Genomic DNA, 24,623 nt, shown 5'->3' on the forward strand with positions numbered 1-24,623 from the left:
AAACACGAAAACACCAGACATCATGATACAGACTTATAATTTGCACCGATGTTTTTTCAAAATTCTATACACGAAAAGTGAGCGTAAGAGCCCTCGGTGAGCCTGCTTGCTGCTGAAGTCAAAGTAAACTTTATTGTCATCTCCGCTACATACAGTCCAGTATATAGAGAGACGAGACGACGAGGCTCCAGTTACAGCAGTGCAAGAAAACAAAAATAAATATTTAAGAGTAAAAAAATATATATATATATACACTTTAGGACTCGGGGTAAAGGGATCAATAACAATTTAAAATGTATATTTTATATTTTGTTTATTTAAAGTCTCACACACAACCCGTTTTTAAAGTTTAAAAAAAGAGAAAAGAAGAGGAGTGTAGCGACTTCCACAGTCGCTAGAGGCCGGGGATGGAGCCTGCCTCTTTGCCTGACGCGCTGTCAACTTTACGCAGTAATGCCAGAGGTGGAATTGCTTGCTTGTTTATTAAAGTGCTTGAAAAGTTTACAGAGCAATGTGATCGGCTCGCGATTCAAACTCTTAAAATATCACAGGCTCTAATTCAACAAGGGGAAACTCGTTGTGCTGCGGTCAACAAAAACTACGGCTACCCAGCCCTCCTCTCTGTCAAAATCAAACCAGTGAATGACAGACTAACAACGCCCTCTTAATGTCGCCGCTAGCACCCACGTGACTCCCGTTACACATCACCATAGCAACCAAACAAATAAAAACCCAGTGATCCTTAAAATTCAATACATTTAATTATGGCTCCTACAAGGAGGAACGAGCAAAAGACACAGGTAAGCAGATGTGTCATTGGATAATGGCAGGTCATGTATCCTAAAACATTAAGAATCAGAATACTTTCTTAATCCCTAAGGAAATTATGTGGGTTACAGTTCCTCCAAGAAGAAATGGTAAAAATAGTAACAGTAACAGACTAAACTCCAAACAATATATACAATAATATAATATTAATTAGTCAGTGTCAATTGTTGATTTGTCCTGTTCTCATTGTATGACGAAGTATGATGTCTGTTTAGTAGCCGTTTGCACACTATGCATACTCTCTCCCTCTTCATATGTATGTGTGTATGTGTGTGTGTGTGTGTGTGTGTGTGTTTGGGGGGGGGGGGGGGGGGCGCCAGAGGGGGTGTTCGCCCAGGGCGCCTAACAGGCTAGGACCGCCACTGTACGCAGAGACTCTGTCTCCGTGACGTGCGCTTCTTCGAGGTTCTCAAGCAGGCCAGAACGACCCTCGGTCCTCCGGGAAACGTGGCAGATGTAAACAGCAGCACTGGCTACCAATAATCGGATCTATTTTTAAGGACCTTGTTAAATCTAAACTTCCACTCAGCACTTTTAATTGACCTAAGCGATAAAAGCATAAACAATTATATAATAATATATAAACTTTAAAAAAGTACTTTGAAAACAAAGTTGCTGAGAATTTCTAATAACAAGGGAAATCTTCTAAAAGACTTAGCTGTTTGTTCAGTAAAATGTTTCTGGCTGTATCTTTATGTATTTATCTCACACTGAGCCTCTAGAGACCGGGAGCGCTTAGCGTCTTATCCTCATCCCATGCGCGCTCCCGTGGCTTGTCTGAAGCAGTGTCATAAAGCCAAACCGAATACGAGCAAAAATGTCTCGCCTTTCCTTCAAAGTATGAGCCTATTAAGCGTTCACTAAAACCATTTCCAAGTAAAATAAAATAAGATTTAAAAAAAGATTATATATATATATATATATATATATATATATATATATATATATATATGTTATAATATATAAGATATATATATATATATATATATATATATATGCGCGCTCCCGTGTTATATATATATATATATATGTTATAATATATAAGATATATATTTTTTATTTATTTATTTTATGCCCCTTTTATGCCTCTATACTTTATATTTTAGACACAGAAAGACAGCCAAATGATAGTTGGCTTTTAATATAGAATATAGTTAAAAAAAGATTTAAATATTTCAAGTGTTTTGTGTGTGTGTATATAAAAGGAAGACTTTTATTATATCCATGTGACAATAAAACTTTGAAACTTGAAACTACATTTTGCTATTAGCAGGTTATGTAGCGTGACAGTTATTAGTGTTTGTACTGGGGGGTTTTTCACTTTAAAAAAAACCCCAATTAATTTATTTTCTATCCTCTTAAAGCCCGAGGAATAAAACAATTGCCAGAAAATTATATATATTTTTTAGAAAATGGAGGGTTTATTGAACCATCTGATTAAATTAAAAATAAATAAATAAATACATTTCTAATATATTTATTTTTATTTTTCATTTTATTGCTCAAAAACGTGTATAATTTATTTCGGTTTTTCATTAGGGAAAAATCACACGGATGACATCTCAAAAAAAGGTGGAGGAAATACGATACAGTCGTCTTTACAGAATCAGAATCAGAATCAGGGTTAAATAACCCGTTTTTCTCCTATACTAGACTTTGTAGGTTTAAATATGCTTCATAAATAAAACTGAGTGCACCGAAAGCAGAGGCAGGTCACCGTTTAACCGCAAACTTAAGCGTTAATTGACCGGCCGATGTCATGAATCCAGTTTGTTATAGTCTAACGTAATTTTATTTTGAAAACATTGACCGGAAGCACCTATTGTGTCTAGTCTGACGCGACGCTGGAGCAGGCTGCCCTCTACACCACATCCCCGCGGTTTGACCGAGAAATAATGATCGCTGAGAAGCAGCAGCAGCATCGGCGGCAGCGGCGACCGCAGCCGGGGCCCATGCAGAGCGTTGCTCCCCTGCTCCCCTCTCCGTGAGCATGACACCGCTCCGGCCTCCTCGTTCTAGCCGCACCGACTGTCGTTCACCACTCGCAAGATGTATTTCAACCGGAGAGCCAAGAAGATCCACAGCGAGGGAGGTAAGCAGCACGAAGAAACGTGTTATTTAATCTTTGCACGACCCGGGTTCCGCCCGCCGCTCTCTGCTGTCACACATCACTGTGAAGTGAATCCCACTAACGGGCCTGTCCTTTTTCTGCATACAGCGGCCTGTGTAGAAAATCGTGCGCTTTTGATATGTGCTTGGCATAATAACGGGGAAGCGTTTTATTCGGGACTGCGGCATCCACACGGAGGGACATGCCGGTGTTTATCCTCCAGCCTCGCTCATTTCTTGGCACCGGATGGGAATGCAAAGGGCAAGCAGACTGCAGGTGCCTGCAGTCTGCTTCAGGTCTCATTTAGAATAGCCTGGCATCATTATGGAGGAGCCAAGTGAAGGAATTTCTGATGACCTCAATAGTATTTATCTTCCACGGGTTAAATGTGTGACCTTATCAATAAATATTGACTGCCTTGTGTAAATATGACCTATGGCCTTGTTATGGTGTTATATAATTATGCTGTAACAGATTTGTGTTCCTCCTGTGCTGCATCATAGTGTCCGCGATTGACTCTCAGAAAAAAAAGACAATGTATTAACCTACTTTTGCTGTGATTGAAAGCGAAATATTAGCAATATAAGGTGACAAATTTACCCCAAGCGCCTGCAGATCGGTCCAAGAACAGCCTATTACCTCGCCGACTTAAATACCACGTGACTCTCTAAAGCGCGCTCCTTATCTCACCTTTATCTCAACCTTAAGGGCATCCACATCCACAGCGTGTTCAGTTTTAAAGTGCTTCACACCCTTATGTTGAATAAAGGGATGTTTCAGTCTGTTGCTCACGCGTGAATCTGCCTCATGCAACAGGATGCATTGAACCCCCGTTCATGCAAGAACCTGCACTGTCTCAGTTTTTAGCAGGAAAATGTCCTCATCAGCTAACAAGCTGGCCAGAAGGTGAGGATGCTGAAACAACCTGCTGCATCAGATGATTTCACACATGGCAAGCAGACGCTGGATTGGATTGTCCTGGAAAAGAAGAGCACGTGTTTGCCTCATCCAGTGGCTTTTAATAGTGACCGGCACATATTGTCAGGCTGCTCTGCTGTTGTGTGTGTGTATCTGTGTGTGAGTGTGGCTGCATGCCTCTTGCAGCTTCCAGAAATAGAAAGCAGGGTAAATTGTGAGTGCCAACTGGGCCATACTATCTTCAGGCTAGAAGTTCCACATATTTATTTGTTGTTAAAAAAATGCATTTCCACTTTTTACAAGCAGAAGGCCAAATGGTTAAGAAAGTGACATTGTTCCTATTTTGTAGATCCCTCCCACCCATTTATTATTTGTATATATAAATATGTTTTAAACTGAATTTCAGGTGGTCTCATGATGAATTTGTTACCTTATTTACACTGTGATTTTCAGACATAATCCTGCAGCTTTTTTTTGGTTTTGTGGGGTTTAAAAGTTGCTTTAAAGCTTTTATACTTTAAGCACAGGATGATAGTCTAGTCAACGTCTGCATGTTTCCGCCTGGGTTCCTCACGGTGCTTTTACTGTAATCTCTTGAAGCCTGACCGCTTGATTCTTTGCTCCAATTAGCGAGCTGCCACATGCCTGGCAATGACGTCTGCAGCTGCCAGTCTGTCACATTTATTTACACACATTTGCAAAGAGAGTTATAGTTTTAACTGTTTGTATTTAAGAGGAGCCTTAGAAATATAAAGCATGTGTGTAGTAGTGAGTGCTGAGTAAAAGCATTCTGCTCCATTTGAATATCAGTGTAAGGCCACATTTTCTACTAGTGTTGATGTGCTTTCTTGATGTGAGTCATGCAGCTCAGCCAACTGTCAACAATACATCTGTTTAGGGAAGATAATGACTGGTTGTCATGGCTGCCAAGCTACCTAAGATACCATTTAGGAGATAACAGGGAGGCCCAGTAAGCTGCTGAAACAAGGCATTTACATGAAGTAGCCAGGAGGAGGCACTCCTGGGCAAGCTATGAGGGGTTTGGTCAAAGCGATTTCTGAGCAGCTGTTCAGGCTTACATCCATCATATGCTGGCATGAGTCTCATCTCAGTTGTTGATGCTTCCTGTGAAAGGCACATAACAAACAAATCATCTGGGTAGTCACTGACACGTGGATGTGCTGTATGAGGTACAGTCTGTGTGTACTGACTTGTTGTCTTGTGTGTGTGTGTGTGTGTGTGTGCTGTCCTCTCTCGCCGTGGCCTCTCTCTCTTGGCGTCCACAGAGCAGTTAGTGTTGACCACCATTAGGCAGGAGTCTCCTGAGCTGCAGGACCCAGGCCAGGGCGCCGGTGCTACCATGCGTGCCCGCCTCGCAGACAGGTTTGACAAAAGTGAGTTTGCTCGAATTAGACTGGATGATGCCCCCATCTGTGTCCGGAGTCCCAAGGTGCATGTACCAACAGCTAGGGGCAGGCGTGTCTCAACCCCTGGCCCTCAAGAGCTACAACATTGAGTTACTCACATTAGGATCTCAGGGTCTTTGCAGAAAAGGTTAAGACACTTTATCACTGTTGTGGACTGATCATCTGTAGCTCCTTGGGGCCTGGAGTGCGATGAATGCTGAACAGGACCCTCTCACTGCATGTGCTTGTAGATGTTGGTGGCAAACCTGTAGCAGTTCATGCTGGTGAAGACAAAGCTATATGGGGTTTTTAAGCAAGTGCATCTGCATGCTGTAGAACTCAGCACATGCACGCATAGATATGGCATGCCTGAACAGCATGTACAAGAACACTGCTGCATGCATGTAGGTACGACTCTGGGTATAGAGAGGGGCATGGGAGTAGCTGCATGTCGATGGGTCTTTTTTAAGTTTTCTGGCTTTAAAAGATTTACTTTCACCTGTTTGTGTGTGTGTGTCCATAATCCAGTGACAGTGTGTGTGTGTGTGCATTTGCATACATTAGTTTAAGGTGTATGAGCGTGTTGCAATCGCACCTGTGGGATTATTAGGTTATGGATGAGCAGCAGGTGAAGTTGCAGAGCAGACACAGAGGGGATTATCATGCTTGCTCACTTGGGCCGTAAGAGGCTTGCTCGCCTTACTTCCTACTCTGTCAGAGCGGCCAATGGACCCACTGGGAATGATAGACGCCAGGTCTCCCGAGACCTGCAGATAGGGCGTGCAGGTCACCTAAGAGAGCAACGACAGCCATGGGACGTAGGGGTCGCCAAGGCAGACGGCGCTCTGTCGGTAATGCTTTCTTGACTACACCGTCATTTTATTGTTAGCTGGATTCAAAGCATGTAGGCGAAGATGTGGGGTTTTTTGGGTGTTTTTTTTTTTGCTGAACTTCATTAACGTTAAATGGGGAGGGGGGAGTTGGTGTTTAACTCAAGAACACTTTGGCAGGCCTTCTTGCTGTAGAGGATGACAAATGGAGGTTTTGCTGTTAAGGGATGAGCTAAGACACTTCCCTGCCATTTTTTGAGGCAGGGATACCAAACACAAAAATAGAGTACTTTCATTTGCATTGTACATTCAGATAGTTTTTCAGATAATGAAAACATAGAATGAGCCTGAGGATCTGTCCCGAGTGTGGCTTGTTTGGAGTGGAAGTTCTTCGCCAACCGAGGATAATTGCATTCTGCTACAACTGCTGTTAATTAGTAGCTATTATCTTTTTGGCTAATTTCATTTCTGAGGTGAGAATCGTGTCTACACCAGGCATGATTGGATTAAATGCCCAAGCATCTCTGAAGCTACATTCGTGCCATTTCAAACTCTATTCTGACAGGCAGTGAGGGACACCGCTTGACAGTGGAAAGCTGTGGGCGCAGCACCGGGGCGGAGTGTCTGGTGAAATATGCTCTGCCATACTGGAAAATGTTGATGAATTATGCAGCTCCCATCTATGCATTATTTATAGCCTGGCCAGCTTTTTAAACTGTGAAATGTTGGCATGAGGCCAGATCAGATTGGATTCAACACAAACCCACAACAAATTAACACTGTGTATTAAGATATTCTGAAGCTTATGATAAGTAATATGCTTTGTTTTCCCATCTGAGGCCCTTTGCAAATGCTGAAACATCACATTTTGCCTGCTAGCTCTGCTAAATGTGTTTGGCTTAATCGCCTTCTCATGACACATGTATTCTCAGCAGAGAGGTGCGTAAAAGATTATCAAGCATCGTTGCATAATGGATGTACGTTTTCCTTGGAGCGTATGATTGCTCTGTGGAAAGGAGACGTGTTTTTGTTTAAGACTCACCAACAGAATGGGTGGCTGGTAGCATCCTGCAAGCAGAGTAAGAGATCAGCGTGTTAATTGAATTGGGATCAGTCTAGTCTTACCTGTTGTGGCTGCAGGTCATCAGACCTGCGCTACCTGTGTGTCTGTCTTGGGCGCTTCACGTGTAATTGACCTGGCTGCTCTCTGAATGGGGTTTGCTGCTGAGTCATCGCTGGCCTGTTCGGTAATGAGTTACGGAGGTGGTGGCATTTCTGCTCCATCAGAGATGAGTTACTGAGGCATTAATCTCCTCAGAAATGAATTATAGCTCGAGTGGGTTGCTGAAAAAGCCATTATTGATCTCCTTGGAAAGGTGTCTACAGGGGTTTTAAAAAGTGAAGTGGAAGGATGAGGTTTGTTCAATAAAAATATCTGCCTGTATAGAAATGACCAAAAAAAGGCTGAAAACATCAGAGGTGCTCGATGGCATTATAGTTGGCATGCATTGCCGTTTATTACCTTTACCTTTGACTGTTCCTTGATCACTTCCTCGCAGCTCTTTACTATCTCAGTTGACCTTGTTGCAGTTTGCACTGTGGAGAGCTGAGCTGTGATTGGGACTTAAATCTCCGTGTGGTCTTGAGGTAATAGCTAATGGAGATATAGAGATAAGAGGCTGTTCATTTTCTGTGGGCTTGGTTAGACTTTGACCCTTCCTCTGTGTCATGTGTGGACACGTCGCGGGCTTGTCTGGAGCGGCTGGAGTGCGTAAACTCTTGAAATGTCGAGCAGTTTTGAGGTAAAAAGCAGAAAACACGAAAAACTCACAAATATAATACCATGGAAATCTTCAAAATCAGGAAATCGGGCTTCACATAACTCCCTGGTAAACTATTTAATAGGTGTAGCCGTTTCCTGTAAGCACACGTAACCTGATGTCTCTTTCAGTGGAAAAAGTCTGATGGGCCAACAGATTTGATCGAGTAAGCCTGGCTCGCTTACTTCTGGGTAATTTTACAGTTTATTGGCTACTTTAGAGCTGCAAGCTTGAGTGGAATATAATAGTATTAAGCTGTTTGGTTATTGATGAGGGGAGAAGATGACTCGTCTATTGTTGGGGTTCGGTAGTGCTCCAGAAATAGAGTTTCAGGACTGTGGAAATTCAATCTTGCAATTAGCCTGCTGTTGTTTTCACTTACAGATTCACTGACAGAGAGTACACAGATCCCAACAAACTCAGAGCTTTGTGATGCATATGATTTCATTATGCGTTATACTTGCATCAGCTTTTAGGGAATAGTATTACGATGACACAGTGCATACATTTGGCCTATTATACATTGCAATTTTGGACATGCAGAAACACAAACGACCTTAAAATCTATACAACCTGCAAGAAGTGACTGTTGCTGCTGTTGCAGAGGCATCACAGTGGAGGGATGCAACACGAAGTGATCTGATGGATAGCTCCAGCTTCACGGATGTTATTTGACCCATCTGGTAAAGTGCCACTAGACCTTAAGGCGATATCAGGCTTCTGGCCCTTTAAAGACGAAACCCCGGCTTTGCCCCTCCGCAGCACTGAAGGAGCTCCATATGGCTTCCTCTCCTTGTCTGAGCTGGTAACAGCGAGCGGCTCGATACCACACCGGAGGGAGGAGATCGTCCAAAAAAGAGACGGATAAAGGCTTCAACAGGCAGCAGGTGGCCAGATGACACGGCGGCGGAGCTTCTCGGGCCAGTATCTTTCAGCACCGGGGCTGGGAGTTTCCTGCTCAGCAGAGCCGAAGGAGGGCAGAGGGAGGACGGGCGTGCTGCTGCATCTGTCCTCGCCCAGGTTCGCCGTTGTTCCAGCTGAGTAAACTGTGGCGTCCCGACCTGTTTGCGTGTCCGTCACTCCCCTAACGGCTCCACAGAACCGCACTTGCTCCGCGTTAATGCTCAAGCTTGATGATGAAAAACTGCCCGGCTCCCGGAGCTCATGCGGGGGTGAATGAGCGGAGATCACGACGCTTTAAAATGGTTGGAGACGACAAAGCCGGGAGGGCGGGCGGGGAAGCAGCGAGTCTGCAGGAGGAAAAGCGTGGTGCATCCTACTCTGCCACTTTTTTCCCCTTCTTCTTTTTTTTTTTTTTTTGGATAATTTGTGCTTAATGATGGTCGCGATGTACGAGGAGGTTTCTCAGTTTTACATTTGAGCAAGTTGAAGTGCTGATTTAAAAACAACAACAACAACAAAAACCAAACCGACCCGGTGTGTTTGTTCGCCATTGTGCATCCCTCAGCACATCCATTATACGCTGGGGGTCCCGTGGGCGTCGGGAAACGCGCGTGTGTGCATTGACGGTACCTGAGAGACAAGAGGGGGGTGTTTATAACGGGAAACGTCATTGAATCAACCCCGCCGGCTTCAGCATACATCAGCATACAGTAGCCTCTAGTACTAATTAGTCGCCCTCGCTTTTGAACCTAAACCACGTCTCCAGTCTCTGTCTCTGTCTCTCTCGCTCTCGCTCTCTCTCTCTCCCCTTCCCTCCCTATCTCTCTTTCTCTCTCTCTCTGCCTCTCATTCTCTCTCGCACTCACTCAGCCTCGCCTCTCTCCCATCAATCCAACGGTGCAGGACCTGCTTGCTCGTCCGCCGGTTACCGCAAGGCAGATGATGAGATGTCCGGGACCACTTCCCATGCGGATCCCGTAGACGCCTCGGCGCGGACGGTGCTTCTCAACCGGCCTCAGAATACAAAGTTCTGCGACAACCATGTCAGGTAGGCGTCACTCCCGAGCTTTTAACTTTTGCTACAAAGCATGCCTTGCGTGCCCTGTGGTTTTACGCACTGCTTTTTTAGGAATAGAGGACTGTCCTTCCTGATGAGCTGTCAGCAGAGAGAGAGAGGCGGGAGGATTTTACCCAAAATAATTGAAAACTTTTTCTTTTTGTTGCTGTAAAAAAAAAAAAAAAAAAAAAAAGCACTTCAAACCGTTGCACACCTCAAAAGTCGGTCAGACTGACTTTTGTGCAGATTTTTAATTGTTTGTTTGCACTCATCTTATTATTGCTGACCCATCTTTAGTACCCTACATTTTTTTTTGTGCATGTACCATTTCAAGTCAAAGCACACGACCAGAGTGTAGATATCTGGTGTGTACTAAAGGACACCATTTGCTCACAGGGGCTTTAGATCAACATTGTCAGGGTGAAGTACCCTCTCGTCTTCTGCAGAGTAGTCTTTGGACAGTGAGACTTAGTTTATTGTCCTCTTGTAATAGCTCTCTTTGTTTTAGTTTTGATGAAATCCCACTGAATGTTTTACTTTTTAGAATACTATTAGGGGTGGACATCTATTGACAAGCCAGTTTAATAAGTCACCTATTAAAAAGCTTGTTTGTATCTCTGCAGCAGTCTAAAGGCTGAACATATGTCCACTGCCTAAAGGATGCAGGAGGATCTCAGTGGAAAAAGATTTAATCAGTACACGTCCTCATGAATAATTTTGGATGTTAATCAAAATAAAGTTACGTGTTAGAAAGAAAATTTAGAAGGTTTCTTTTTCTGTTCCACTGTTGTCACAGTGTCTACTGTGCTTGTGCTGATTGGATTTCACTGAGGATCAAAGCTGTCCACTCTTATCTCTCATGACTCAGTCAAAGAGCGTAGCTATGGGGACTACAAAAGATTCACCTAGTGTTTTGGTGGTCCCCGGTGCTTCTGCAGTCAACATATGTAATAATCTGTTGTAAGTAAGGTTCACGGGCCGAGCCAAACAGCATGTGCTGCGACAAAGATTCTCTTTTATCAATCTCTTATTGTCCCAGCTGTCATTAGAATACTTTACTGGCTCAGCTGTAGTAATAAAGTCTGATTCAGGCAGAGGTCGGTGCCATGAGGAGACCAGGGTTCGCGGTCTGTGAGCGAAAGGCTCGACGCTGCGCAGCGAGCATTCAGTGGGCTTGCCGTCATTGTCGGGAGATTCAGTTCCACTTTTAAAAAGAGCCTAATTCAGCTCTACAAAGAAGATTAAGGTGGTTGCTCCCTTGCTCCTCTGATTGGATCATGGATGGCGTGTTGCCCCCACTGCATGGTGATTGGAGAGGCGGGAGCACTCTGGCTTCAGAGGCATGGCCTTTGATGTCTCCGTGTTCCTGTAAATCTTCAGTTTGTGTTTTAAAAGTTCAATAGCACTATTGATTTTTTTTTACGGGGGCGGAGATTAAAGCCTTGTAGCTTTTATCTGTATACTCAACTCACCTCTTCTCCAATTTCCCAGATCCATCGCTTCCTTTTTTTAATGTACGTGTTGTTGTTTTCATAGCGCATTGCCATTAAGCACAAAGTAACATGTTCATAACTCATGTTCTTCCCATTATATCAATGACTCTTCTCCGACCTCGGCCCAGTTCTTAATGCATGAAGAACTCAGTCTGTTTTTTATAAAAACATGTCAAAGCCACACAACTGCAGGAGAGCATCACCCCTGCAGCTGACAGCTGTTAACCCCACCAGCAAGTTGAACATTTATGCTATAAAAAAATAACACCAGCAGAAGTTTTGGGTTGAAGCTGGAGTCTTGCTCTTTGTGGCATCTGGTATCACTTGTCTGTGGTTAGATTGAGGCTACCTTATCTGCTCGATCATCGGTGTAGCTTCATTGACTCTGACGGAACCAGAGCATCTGGGTTAGACTCAAGTTCTGAATATGTCACACAAACAGGTTTTCATATTATAAAATTAAAGTTGTTTTAGTGCAGGTTCAAAAACAGTCACGTACACTGGGCATGTGAGTCACAGTGAAAACAGAAAGCAGACAGTTGGTTGCTTGTACACAAAACTGCAGGAGAAGAACTAGAGTGCCAACAAGACTTCTGTACTTGGATTGACCATCAGGTGCTACTCTTACTGAAAGTATCAAGCGAGTATATGGTTGTCATGGCAGCAGGGAAAAAAAAGTAATTGCAAAGCAAGTATGGCGACATTTTTAAGAGAGGTATTGGGGGGCGTTATCCATCGCCAAAGGATCGTAGGGCAGTGGAAAAAGGAGTACCCACGTGAAAAGGATCACATGTGGGCTTAGCTAGATATGTTTTGACTTAATTATGGCGATGGATAGAATCCAATTAAAAAGCGACTGTAGGTGTTTGCATCCAAAAAGTCTCCATTTCTGTCCAAACTAAGACGCAGTTTTAATTTTGTTTAAGTTAAAACTGGATAAACAGGATTTTCAAATGTCTCTACTACCCTTTTGGGTGTTTTAGAAGTTGCAAAACACTACAAAAGTTACGCAAAAATGCATTAGTGTGGCTGTACCCGGAGGACAGTGTGTAACAGTGTGATTGAAAAGCATCTGTTGGGCTTCTGTCTTTTTTGTTTTTTGGTGTGTGTGTGTAACATCCCGGCCTTTATCGTTCTGTGTCTGAGTGTAAGGCAGATGGCGAAAGCAGTTTTGGGTTCATCTCCAAGGAGATTCTGAACTGTGATAGAGGAGTGTGTTTTGCCATTTGCTGCATGCAATCTATGCCCACACGCACGCTAACGCACACTGTCCATTATGCAGTCGGAAGCGGAGGCTCTTACTGTTCACTCAGGCTGCACGGGGGAAAAAAACAAAACAAAACAAAAACAAGGCAGGCCTTGACTTGAAGGTTGACTTCTTATTTTTAGCTCATCTGAAAGCTCTTACTGTAGCTCCTGGCTATAACAACGCTAATCGATACAGCTGTCTGATCAATACAGATGACTGACAAAAAGGTTGCCAAGGCTTCTTTGCGCTGTTTTGGGGTATTTTGGGGTCTAAATTTAGTGTTGGATTAAACGTCTTGGCCTATTTATAGAGAGGGTTGTGTGTTTGCAGGACGTAATGGCTCTGTTTTGCACTCTCTGAGCACAATTTAGTGTTTGTAAGAGATTTTCAAGTGCTGCAATATTAAAACCCAAATGGACTTCTTTGTTATTCAGCCTTTAAGGTAATGCTACTCAAGCATTCCCTGAGTGAGGGAAAAAAAAATCATTAGCTCACAATTTATGCATGAAGTCCCAGCTTTGCTAAAGCTTTACCTGACTTTTCCGGCATCTCTTTGAACGTAAACAACTTTCTCTTTTTGTGTTTCTTTTGTTCTCACTGTCTTCTTCTACAGCACCACAAAGTATGGGATTCTCACCTTTCTGCCGCGCTTTCTGTACGAGCAGATCCGACGTGCTGCCAATGCCTTCTTCCTGTTCATCGCACTCATGCAGGTAAACCCCAGCAGCTGCCAGCGCTGTTTGCTCAGCGAACTGTCTGTTTGATTTCTGCACTCAGCCCAGTCTTTAGATGCTCCGTCCTGCAAAGCCTATTTCATCCCGTGTCAGAGTGTGCAAAAGTCCACCTTTAAGGGAAATGCGGTGTTATGAAATGGCATTTCTTCTCTTTGCGATCAGCTCTATCAGCATCAATTTCTCTCTTTCTCCCTCATTAGCAAATCCCTGATGTGTCACCGACCGGTCGCTACACCACGCTCGTCCCGCTTATCTTCATTCTCACAGTGGCCGGGATCAAAGAGATCATAGAGGACTATGTGAGTATCACCATAGCGTGGGTAGAAGCCAGCTTTTAACTCATAAATAAACTGGAAAAGTGATGCGTTGGGGGCTAACTTAATCGTCGTTCATCTCGCCACAGAAAAGGCATAAAGCAGACAACACGGTCAACAAGAAGAAGACAACAGGTATCACGCGTGTGCTTGTTAATGTGCTTTCTGTTTTTCATGAGAGTGCTTGTGTGTGCGTGTATTTGCGTGGGCTTTGTTTTCCTTTCATGTCAGGGTGAATGGCTGTTGTCTATCAGTCATTATAGCGCAGGCCGCCGTGCCCCAGACAAATGTTTAGTGGCTATGAATACTGCATGAGAGCTGCTCTATAGGCTGACTGATGGCTGTGTTGTCCTTGTCTCTCAGTGCTGCGGAGCGGAGCCTGGCAGACATTTATCTGGAAACAGGTATCGTCACATTTTTCGACTCTCGTGCTCTGACTTATCTCTCTTGCTGTTTCACAACACCGATTAGCCTGTTTCATTGCCACGAGCGATGTCAAATAACGTTGAAAGAAGTATGAGAAACTCTCTTACTGTACTGAATGTATTTTAGGTAAATTGTAGAAAAGCATGCAAAAGAAACAAAAAGTGAACGCTTTGGAATGAAATACTTCAAAGCAAGAGCAGTAACCCTCATGAGATGATAAAAAATAACAGTTAGTACATCTGATTATGTCCGTTCGAGCTAAGAGGTGGCTTTTAATGTGGACTTATTCCACCTTTTCCCACACCTATTCTTTATTTGTTCAATAGACTGTCCTATGAGTACTTTGGATCCTTGACAGGCAAAACATGCTTCTCCAATTAGTAGTCATGTTTCATAATCAGATAACAAGCGCATCTAATTGTTCTTCAGGGGATTAATTTGTCCAGTATTTCAACCAGGCACATCTTTTTTGTTGAATAGTTGCGTTTTCTCCGGTGGTTTGCAGTTCATTGAACCGAGTGAGTGAATAACCTGCTCACACAAAGCTTTTTCCTTCCAGTCTTTTTTGTCATTTCTGCAGGGTTGTGAATGTTCTTAGCGGACATGCCCATTAACTGAGTCCAGCTGTGCACAGTCTTTCTCCAGCAGGTCAAGTCAAATCAAATTTGAGCCCTCGTTATGCGGGTGACAGACGTCTGCAGCAGAAATTAAGCCCCATTGTTTCACAGTGACACGACAGGTGCAGGAATTTGATTCAGTCGCCCTTCAAGCCCCTAAATAACTTTTCAGCAATTTTGGGTTTGCTAGATCATAAAATCTGTTTTTGGAAGAGTTTTTGCTTTTCTTTCTATTAATGAAAGTCCGAGGGATTCTTTAAAAAAGTCGCCCTTGCCCTTCATACATGATTATAATAAGATGCAGGGTCAGTACAGTAGTTTTTTTTTTTTTTTTTTTTTGATTGTGTAGGAATTGGCAGTGTCACAGTTTACATCCTACCCAAGATTGTCACATTTCTTGAAGCGAAGCTTACCTCCTCCCTTCCTGTGTACTTGGAAAACAAGTTTCCGGCTGCTGATCCGAGGCGAACCGACAGCCTGAAACACTTGTGTAGTTTCTGCAGTGCCTGATGTAGCAAACTGTCAGTGTTTTAGCATGACTGTCTACAGTTATAAAGTCAGCTCCACATGCTTTGCTCTGACCTTGGTTCTCTGAAGTTATCATGCATTCCTTTTTTTGGAATTGGGTCATTTGGGGAAACTTCTCAGCTACACAAGGACTTTCTTTAGCAATTGTAATGTGTATATACTTTTAAATCAGCTGCAGAATTTCCTGGAACACTTCACAAGACAAAAGTGTTCCTTCTCTTTTCTTCTTTCTTGCTCATGAATCGCATAAAACTTCAAACTCGTCTTTTTTATTTGGCTGCATCCTCTGCTGGTCACATATTATTAACCTGCCCATTGTTTCCTCTCTGTCTTCATCTCTTACCCCTCCTGTTTTCTGTTACCTCTGCCTCAATGCCCCTCCTCTTCCCTGCCTCATGCTGTTGCACTGCTGCGTCCTGGCCACAAGGTGGCAGTAGGAGATATAGTGAAGGTGACTAATGGCCAGCACCTCCCAGCTGACATGGTTATAGTGTCCTCCAGGTCAGAGTCCCGTGTCTCTCTGTCTGTGTGAGCATGCTGCATGTACCTCATTAATATATTCTAAACATCTGTTAAGCTGCTTTTAAGGGCTGCTGCTAATGTTTATTTTTATTTGTGGTTCATTTATTATTTTTGTTAAATGGATAAAAATAATAATCAGTCATTTTTATCTTAATTACTTCCTAAATATTTAGATCTTTGCAGGCAATGTTTAATGTTCAGAAATAACAATTTATGGTTTTCTGTACATTGTTGTTGTTGTTGTTGTTGTTTATCTTTATAGTGTTTTTAATCCAAACCTGCCTTCTTCTCTGCAGTGAACCACAGGCCATGTGTTACATTGAGACCTCTAACCTGGACGGAGAAACCAACCTGAAGATCAGACAGGTGGGTTGTCTGTCTGTCGTCTCGTGGATGTGACATCTCTTCAAATGTCCCTCAATTTGCCCCAAAGGATGACTTGAAAATCGACTGATTAAATTTTCAAAGGCAAAAACAAAGCAAATTTGTAATTTTTTTTTAAAGAATTTTGTACAAAGTCCAGTAGTGCAGTTGCTTTTTCATACTTTGTCTGGTTAAACTGTTGCCTCAGTAAGCGCTCCTTGACTTTACTTGTCATGCCTTTGCTTTCCAGGGTCTCCCACTCACGGCCGGGTTTCAGACCTTGGAGGATTTGATGGCACTGTCTGGTCGTCTGGAGTGCGAAGGCCCCAACAGACACCTGTATGACTTCACTGGCACTCTACGGCTGGAAAACCAGAAGTGAGAGACACATTTTTTTTCCCCGTCACTTAGGTTTGAGCTCTAGCAAATGCTCTGTCAGAATTAGGTGCTAAAATCGGTTTTGTTTTAAACTTGCACAGCACTGGTTCCTCACGGAAGACATGCAGTGATTCGCTTTTTTTGTGGATTAAAAAAACAATTAGGAAGTAAAAATTGAGAAGCAACTTAAAAGTAGAAAAATTAATTGCATAAACTGCAGAAATCTACATTTATTTACCTGATTTGGGGCTAAAAACCTCTCTTTCATTCAGTCCAGTCCCTCTGGGTCCAGACCAGGTGCTGCTGCGTGGTGCCCAGCTCAGGAACACGCAGTGGGTTGTGGGAATTGTCGTCTATACTGGCCATGACTCCAAACTGATGCAGGTAAATCCTCTGCCGTGTTCTAAGTCAGTAAACTGTGAATAAGCATGAAAAATCTGGCATTTGAAGCCAAATTTCAAACTGTTTATTAATTAGGATCTCTTCGTCATCCTTGCCTGGGCGAGTTTAGAGCTTTCAGTTAACCGTGACACATTCTTAACCGGGACTGCATCCAGACATTGAGTAACTAATCTTCAGCTACAGTCTTTGGATTGCTCGTGCATTCTCCTGCTAAAAATGGATGAAAATCAGTCGTCTGAATTATGCATTTCTGTTACTGTTTGTGCACAATAATTAATTGAGTAAAACGTAGCTCCTAACAAAAGCCTTTCCAACTCCCAGAACTCCACCAAGGTGCCACTGAAGCGCTCTAATGTGGAGCGGGTGACCAACATGCAGATCCTGGTTCTGTTTGGCATCCTGCTGGTCATGGCACTGGTCAGCTCTGTGGGCGCAGCTATCTGGAACAGAGAACACACAGACGAAGCCTGCTGGTACCTGTCCCGGGCCGGTGAGACCATAACGCGTCAAGATTGCTTAAGTCTTATTATATTAATTGCATGTTTGGGTAAATCTGGGTTATTACATGAAGGAATTTTGTCTGCGACTTCAGGCGACATCTCCCTGAACTTTGCATATAACCTACTGACGTTCATCATCCTGTACAATAACCTGATCCCCATCAGCCTGCTGGTCACTCTGGAGGTGGTGAAGTTCACACAGGCTCTCTTTATTAACTGGGTATGACCCGTGCATCATTTTTAATGCGTGCTTATAAACTACAACTGGTCGATTACACACTTACTTCAAGTGTTTTTTTGCTCTTGTCCTCAGGATGTGGAGATGTACTACTCAGAAACGGACACGCCAGCCATGGCGCGAACGTCTAATCTTAATGAGGAACTGGGCCAGGTGGGTTCCTCGCCCTCTTCGTAATGAGCTGCTATAAAACATCCTGCTTTTGTTCTCGTTACTCACCGTCTGTCTTTTTCTAGGTCAAGTATCTGTTTTCCGACAAGACCGGAACTCTGACCTGTAACATCATGCACTTTAAGAAGTGTACCATAGCCGGGATAACGTATGGGTCAGTTATCGCATCTGTAAATAAATTCTCACCTCTTTTTCTCTCAGATCGTCTTACTGATTTTTCCTTATCGGCCTGTGTTTGATGAATTAGCATCTTAATTAGCATTAGCTGCTGCTCAGTTGATTAATCTCGTGCATGCCTAATTAGATGAACTAATCAAATTCATCAACTGATTTCAAACTAATTCCTTTTGCATTTCCACCGCATTCATTACTGCAGCCACTTCCCTGATCTTGACTGTGAGCGTTCAATGGACGACTTCAGGTTAGTGACCACCTCCCCCTCAACATCAGCCTTTCCCTTTTTAGTGGTTTTTTCCTCATTTTGTGCGTTGCACTCTTTCCTAAATGTTTACATGCTTTTATCAGAAAATGATGTCTTGTAGCCTGCAAAGACCCCCCCCCCCCCAACACACACACACACACACACACACACACACACACACACACACACACACACACAAAATAAATAAAATACACTTGGATTTTTTTTTTGTCTTTTAGTAATCTGCCATCCAGCAGCCACAACTCCACAGAGTTCGACGACCCAACTCTGATTCAGAACATCGAGAAGGACCATGTGAGGCTTTTCTCTTTCTTTCTTTGAAGCCAGCTGTCTTGGAGGCTGTTGCTAATAACCACGTTCACTCTGTTTGCTCGCGGGCGTTCAGCCTACATCACCTCAGATCTGCGAGTTCTTGACGATGATGGCGGTGTGCCACACGGTGGTTCCAGAGAGGGAGGACGACCAGATCATCTACCAGGCCTCGTCCCCTGACGAAGGAGCACTGGTCAAAGGAGCCAAAGGGCTGGGCTTCGTCTTCACTGCCAGGACCCCTGATTCAGTCATCATTGATGCTGTAAGTGTGTAACCGCACACGTCTCTGGAGTCGCGGCTACTTTTTGGATAGGAGCTGACATTTTTTTGTGGGTTTCAGATGGGGGAAGAGAAGAGCTACGAGCTACTGAATGTGCTGGAGTTTTCCAGGTAAGCTTGAAGTTGATATTTTTCTTAACCAGTGATAAAATGCTGATATGAGACTGCTTTGGGTTGAGACTAAACTAAATTGTCTTTACAGTAACCGTAAACGGATGTCTGTGGTGGTCAGGACACCCAATGGGAAGCTCCGGCTGTACTGCAAAGGAGCGGTACGTTTATCCCATTATCAGTAAATTCAGATGTTAATGAATGTAAGGTAATGGTTTTAATTTAATGGTCAATTCCTTTTTTTGTAGGATAATGTTATTTTTGAACGTCTGACTGAAGCGTCTCAGTACAAAGACTTAACAGTTGCTCATTTGGAACAGTTTGCTACTGAAGGTAAGAAGGTAGCTTTTGCAGTTTTTGATTTTTAAGGCTTTTCCTCTGTAAGTCAGCCTTAAGTCACAAATTTGTTGGCATTTGGTGGATGTCTTGCAGCTAACAGCAACTATTTCAGCTCAGTAACAAGGCTTTGACCAGCTTATCCTCCTTCCAATCACTCAGGCTTGAGGACACTGTGCTTTGCGTACGTGGACCTGGAGGAAGAAGCGTATCAGGAGTGGTTAAAGGAATATAATCGTGTCAGCACCATAATCAAAGACCGCGCTCAGAAGCTTGAGGAGTGTTATGAGCTGCTGGAAAAGGTAAACACAACATCTCTTTGTCTAAAATGATGTGTGTTGGTGACCTCCTATTGGTTCGTTCAAACTACCTGCACCTACATTTGTGGTCAGAAGTTTACATCCAGTCGTCATTGGCATGAACTGTTTTTCTTTTTGAGGGTGGAATAAACTTTCATGAACGTAAAATGCAAGAATACAACAACAACTGTACCAACCTGATTGTAGATAAAGATGCAGGTTTTAATCAAACAAAATTAAATTAAATCTATACATAATATGTGTGTGTGTATACACACGATCTTTGTCCCAGTCCAGCCCTGCCAGTAATACTTGGTTAAATGTCTCAGCTAATTGCACCTTGACCAGATGCTTTTGGTAGCCATCATAAGCTTCTTCACTTTCTGGCTGAATATTGGACCAGTCATCTTGGCGGAACTGGTAGGGTTAAAGTTGTGGCATTAAATACATTGTACATTGTAATTATGTTCAATTGTCTGAACTGATGATCCTGGAATTCTCAGTTGATTAGAAATGGCTCCCAAAGATCTTCCAAGTTTATGTAAATGTACAGGTTCCTTGGATTTTCCCATTGTTTTGAGTATTGATCAGTCCAGTGAGTGCTGTCAAACAAAAAAATTTATGCTGCCAAAGAGAAAATACCAGTTACAGTCAGTCATGATCACTAATGAGAAGTTAATGGGCCTTGGTCTCGTCAAGTTAAAAGACAGTCTACTTCTGACCCTGTGTGGATCTGAGAAAATCCAAAATGAATTCATGGTTATACACCCAGTTATTGTTTTTTAGTCATTAAAGATGACTGGTGTACAGTCATTCCACCCTGGAAAAACAACAGTTCAAAGAAGTCATTAAAAGCCCCGGATTATCACGACATTCAAGCCCAAGATGAGTGTGTAAACTTCAGAGCACAGCTGTCTCTCAGTTATTCACCCTGCTGCCTTTTCCAAGGTATTTTTGTGTCTGGTTGGTAAGCATGGTTGTGGTTATCACTCTCCACAAATATGCTACACGTAAAACTGGAGACTGATGAGCAATCCCACCCCCCCACCCGCCCGGAGCCTACAGATGGATGTTGGTGTGGTGGAGTGGTCAAAACAGCAGGCAGCAATGCAGGGCAGCAGCAGTGGTGCTGACATGTCAGAGGGAGAGATGACACATTTTGCAGCTTAAATAGACTGCTAATTTGGGAGGGCATGTTTGGGATATGACGTGAGGAGAGTGAGGCACGCTAGTCCGTATGACACAGTGCAGCTTGAAGTGTTGCTCGTCTGAACAAAATCTGAGGCTTTGATCCTTTTAGTTGCACCGTGGCTGAAAGATTGTAAGCAAAATATTTGGAAAAGGCTGAAAAACTGAGGTAAGCTAACAATAAACTGAATAAAAATACAGTCAGATTGAGGAGACATGGAAGTATTGATCTGATAGATGCACAGTGTGATTCACTCATGCAGAGAACAAAATGCTGCTTGGTGGCCAGCAGGTGGCAGAGTGGCTCCATTTAGGGCCACGCTTGGGACTGGAGCTGGTGCCATTTCTTTAGGTATTCATTATGGGTTTTTTTTTAAATTTGGAAAACACAGTTAAAGTCACCTTTTAAGGCATTTAAAAATAATCATGATTTAAATGCTAGTCTGTGCTCACAGGTAGAACATAGTGAAAGTGAATTGCTGTTTTGGTTTTTAAAAAAAAGGATAAATAAGAGGATATGGGGATTAACAGTAGAGCAGTGAATTGTTTGGTGGGGAAATCAAGGTTTTAGAGGAGAGAGGCAAGGTGAGAAAAGTAAGTGAAGGAATTAAAAAAAGAAAGAAAGAAAGAGGAAGCAAGAGGAGGGGGTTAGGTTTGACTGGAAGACCACAAGGGTAATTACCTTCACCAGCATGCCAAAAGCCCCATAAAACTGGAGTCAACAACACATTAGTGTTAACTTGTGTGTCTGTGCATGTGTTTGTGTATGTCCGAGTGTGTCTAATGAGGGTACACGTGCATATAAATGCTGAACAAATTAAAGCGGGGGGAGGGTTATGTCTTGGCACGGAGAAACAAAGTTGGTACAGAAATCTAAAGTGAGCTGAACTGAATCCGCTGGCATCGCTCTCGCCCTCAAATTAGATGTGGATGATGCCGTCTGGGGAAAAAGAGCCCTCACATACACTCTGGTGATGTCTATTTCTGGCCTAAATATGATTGTTTTTAAAACCTCGTTAAGTATTCTGTACTATGTTTTGTTCCCTCTCATTTAGTCTAACGTTATTTCTTTTTAACAGAATATGTCTGCATCTCTTTCACGCTCCTCTGCTCCTCTAACAGAACTTAATGCTGTTGGGTGCCACAGCCATCGAGGACCGTCTCCAGGCTGGCGTGCCAGAAACAATTGCCACTCTGATGAGGGCTGATATCAAGATCTGGGTCCTCACTGGAGACAAGCAGGAGACTGCCATTAATATAGGTGAGATATGCTTAAATAACAATGTGAGGGTAAAATGTTCCTTTTAGCAAGTAAACTTGCTGCTGCAGTTTCATGTGCAACAGCGTAGCAAACTGAATGTATTGTGGAGTTAATGAAATCATGGCTGGAAGAATAGCAGGCATTATGCGGGCTGTGAGATGCCTGAGATGCCTCCATTCTCTAAATGGAAAGTGCCTGCGACCAGTGTAGCCACCGTCTGGGGGACTGCGGTGACATGAGTGGGTTTAGTGTCTTGGCAGTCGCGGAGGAAGTTGGTGGCAGACGTCCAAAAAAACAATGACGGGAAGAGGAAAATGTGAGCTGACACTTGTCGCTCCAAGTTTAAAAGCTGGGGCATCCTCAGAGATGGCGCAGATCATCTTGTCAACGTGTGTATGAGCGTTGATTTCCTGATTTACTGCAGGGAAATAAGGCTGGTCACAGGCTGGTGAAGGAACTCATATTGGTGTGTGTGTGTGTGTGTGAGCCAGGACTGTGTCGAGTTTTCACCTGTGTTTTGGGTTTGAGAAAACTTAATCTCTTTTCCACCCCCTCCTCCTCCTCCTCCTATACCCTCCACTTATCTGTTTCTGTTTCTCAGGTTACTCCTGTCGCCTGGTGACACACGGCATGTCCCTCATCATCGTCAACGAGGACTCGCTGGACGTGAGTAGGCCGGCCTCTTCCTCCTCCTTCGTGCCTCTGGATACTTTGTACAGCGTTGAGACTTTTTGTTGACTTTTAGGAGATAGTGGGCTGTGTGGTAGGGGTCTTAAGAAGGTTACCGTGGGAACAAGGGTGTGGTCTGCAGCCAAGATCGGTGGGTGGGGCTCTTTGTGTGTTCACAGGTGCAGGCAATTAAAGTCTCTGGTGTCCTCTTTGGAGAAAGGGATGAAAAGAGACGAACACTGCGCTATCGCTTCTTTGCCCCTCGGTCTCTTCCATAAGCGTTCACATACAGCGCTTTCAGTGCTCTTACAGTGGTCTCTCCTTCTTTTATCATTTCCTATTTCAAGCTAAATCCCAGAAGAATGAACAAAGCTGATGTGTTCAGTCACTTTATGATACTGTTGCTATTTTGAATGAGATCTGAGACATTCCTTTACTCTCGATTAGATTTTCTAACCCCAGTTATGTGTTCTTTGCATTCAACCTCCTTGTGTGACTGCTTCACCTAAGTGGCTTGATTGCTGTCATGTGTCCCTGTCTTTCAGACAGTCTCCCTGAGTCCCACGTGTGCGCTCGCACAAATATAATCACCATTACTCGGTTTGTTTTTATGGAAGACATGGGAGATTATGACTCGTAAATTTCAAGTTTAAGCACTCTGTGTGTGCCCTTGTATTAGTTTATTTGTTTATATGTGGGTAGTGTGTGGTAAACACTCATAAAGAGATCTCTGTGTTTACATTCATAATTTTCTAGCCTCATATAAGTCAGTGTGCAGATGGTGTGTTTCCTGGACTGTGAGTTTGTAGAGTAATTGGATTTGTCTCCGGCATGATCCCTTCATAATATGGTTCACTGGTCTGAATGGATTTTATTGTTGGTGACGATTATGAATTTAAGTGTAAAGCTGTGCACTTTTAATTGTTTTGGATTCTTGCATTATGCTGAATTGTAAAGCTCTGACTGGTAAACTTTACTCTGTCAAAATTAGCAAAGTGATGTCTGAAAGCTCTTAGATTTGGGGAACTGCTGGTCAGATAACACGCAGGCCACTTAGATGCTAAATCAATTGAATTTGATGGGGTAAGCATTTAACGTTAAGGTAACGAGGGTACTCTACACTGGGAATTGCCTATTAGGACACAAGGGTGAAAACTAATCTTAGCGCTGTAAGCGGATCAATCCTAAACTGGTTTGTAAAATATATTTTAGCAGACTGTCTCCCACGCTGATCGTGTACAGTTTCAAGCCTGATAGGTTTGTGGTACTCCATCTCAGAGAACTGAACTTTCACTTGGACTAAATGTAATTATTAAAAGGTTTTTTAGGGCTAGGAAAATTGGAAATTAGTGCAGCGATTTCTTAAAACGTGCATTTATACATGGATATAGTATATAGTATATAAAGGAAACAACAGAGTTTGTACAGTTCTAACAAGCTTAAAGGTTAATATTTGGTATGACCACCTTAATTTTTCAACACAGTCTGAACTCTCTTAAACAGCTTTCTTGTAAATTCTTTAAGTAGTCTTCAGGAATAGTTCTCCAGGCTTCTTGAAGGACATTCAAAACTCTTCTTTAGATGTTGGCGATGTCGTTCTGTTTTCTGTCAAGATGATTCCACACTGCTTTAATAATGCTGAGGTCTCTGCTCTGGGGAGGCCAATCTATGGCTACATACTGACGATGAGTCAAACCAAAAAGCTTTAAATTTGGATTAATCACTCCGTAAGAACATTTTTGCATTTTAATGATCAAGGAACTGGCCTCATAGCCCATTGTTCATTCAGTGGGCTGGTTTCAGTCATTGTGCAAATGTACTGTTTATAGGACTGGGGAAACCTGTAAGTCAGCTGAGACCGAAGAAGTCCAGATTAAGAGAATCAACCTTCTGCCACTCTGTAAGACCCGTTGCAACTG

At 43.1% G+C, this 24,623-nt stretch overlaps 1 protein-coding gene across 12 annotated transcripts in view; it reads left to right on the forward strand.

The window, feature by feature from the left end:
* Window positions 1-2,635: 2,635 nt before the first annotated feature.
* The window catches only part of atp8a2 (ATPase phospholipid transporting 8A2), a 49,811-nt gene continuing 27,823 nt past the window's right edge, over window positions 2,636-24,623 (forward strand). For 3 of the 12 annotated variants that reach the window (XR_014876249.1, XR_014876248.1, XM_085173466.1), the window contains exons 1-24: window positions 2,637-2,920; window positions 5,143-5,250; window positions 9,719-9,863; window positions 13,228-13,327; window positions 13,549-13,647; window positions 13,752-13,797; window positions 14,026-14,066; window positions 15,661-15,734; window positions 16,052-16,121; window positions 16,369-16,496; window positions 16,769-16,880; window positions 17,220-17,388; window positions 17,491-17,618; window positions 17,712-17,789; window positions 17,873-17,961; window positions 18,184-18,228; window positions 18,468-18,543; window positions 18,635-18,823; window positions 18,902-18,951; window positions 19,043-19,112; window positions 19,200-19,284; window positions 19,450-19,589; window positions 21,897-22,035; window positions 22,637-22,701. Coding sequence is in view for 10 of the 12 variants with exons in the window: in XM_085173466.1 (XP_085029592.1) it covers window positions 2,878-2,920; window positions 5,143-5,250; window positions 9,719-9,863; window positions 13,228-13,327; window positions 13,549-13,647; window positions 13,752-13,797; window positions 14,026-14,066; window positions 15,661-15,734; window positions 16,052-16,121; window positions 16,369-16,496; window positions 16,769-16,880; window positions 17,220-17,388; window positions 17,491-17,618; window positions 17,712-17,789; window positions 17,873-17,961; window positions 18,184-18,228; window positions 18,468-18,543; window positions 18,635-18,823; window positions 18,902-18,951; window positions 19,043-19,112; window positions 19,200-19,284; window positions 19,450-19,589; window positions 21,897-22,035; window positions 22,637-22,701 (2,289 nt within the window). In the remaining 2 variants the exon portion in view is untranslated. Of the gene's footprint in view, window positions 2,921-5,142; window positions 5,251-5,427; window positions 6,114-7,001; window positions 8,933-9,685; window positions 9,864-13,227; window positions 13,328-13,548; window positions 13,648-13,751; window positions 13,798-14,025; window positions 14,067-15,660; window positions 15,735-16,051; window positions 16,122-16,368; window positions 16,497-16,768; window positions 16,881-17,219; window positions 17,389-17,490; window positions 17,619-17,711; window positions 17,790-17,872; window positions 17,962-18,183; window positions 18,229-18,467; window positions 18,544-18,634; window positions 18,824-18,901; window positions 18,952-19,042; window positions 19,113-19,199; window positions 19,285-19,449; window positions 19,590-21,896; window positions 22,036-22,636; window positions 22,702-24,623 lie in introns of those variants that run through there. The other 9 variants (XM_085173469.1, XM_085173475.1, XM_085173467.1 and 6 more) reach the window with 9 other exon arrangements.

This window comes from Neolamprologus multifasciatus, chromosome 9 (assembly GCF_963576455.1).
Source record: "Neolamprologus multifasciatus chromosome 9, fNeoMul1.2, whole genome shotgun sequence".
Lineage (NCBI taxonomy): Eukaryota > Metazoa > Chordata > Actinopteri > Cichliformes > Cichlidae > Neolamprologus > Neolamprologus multifasciatus.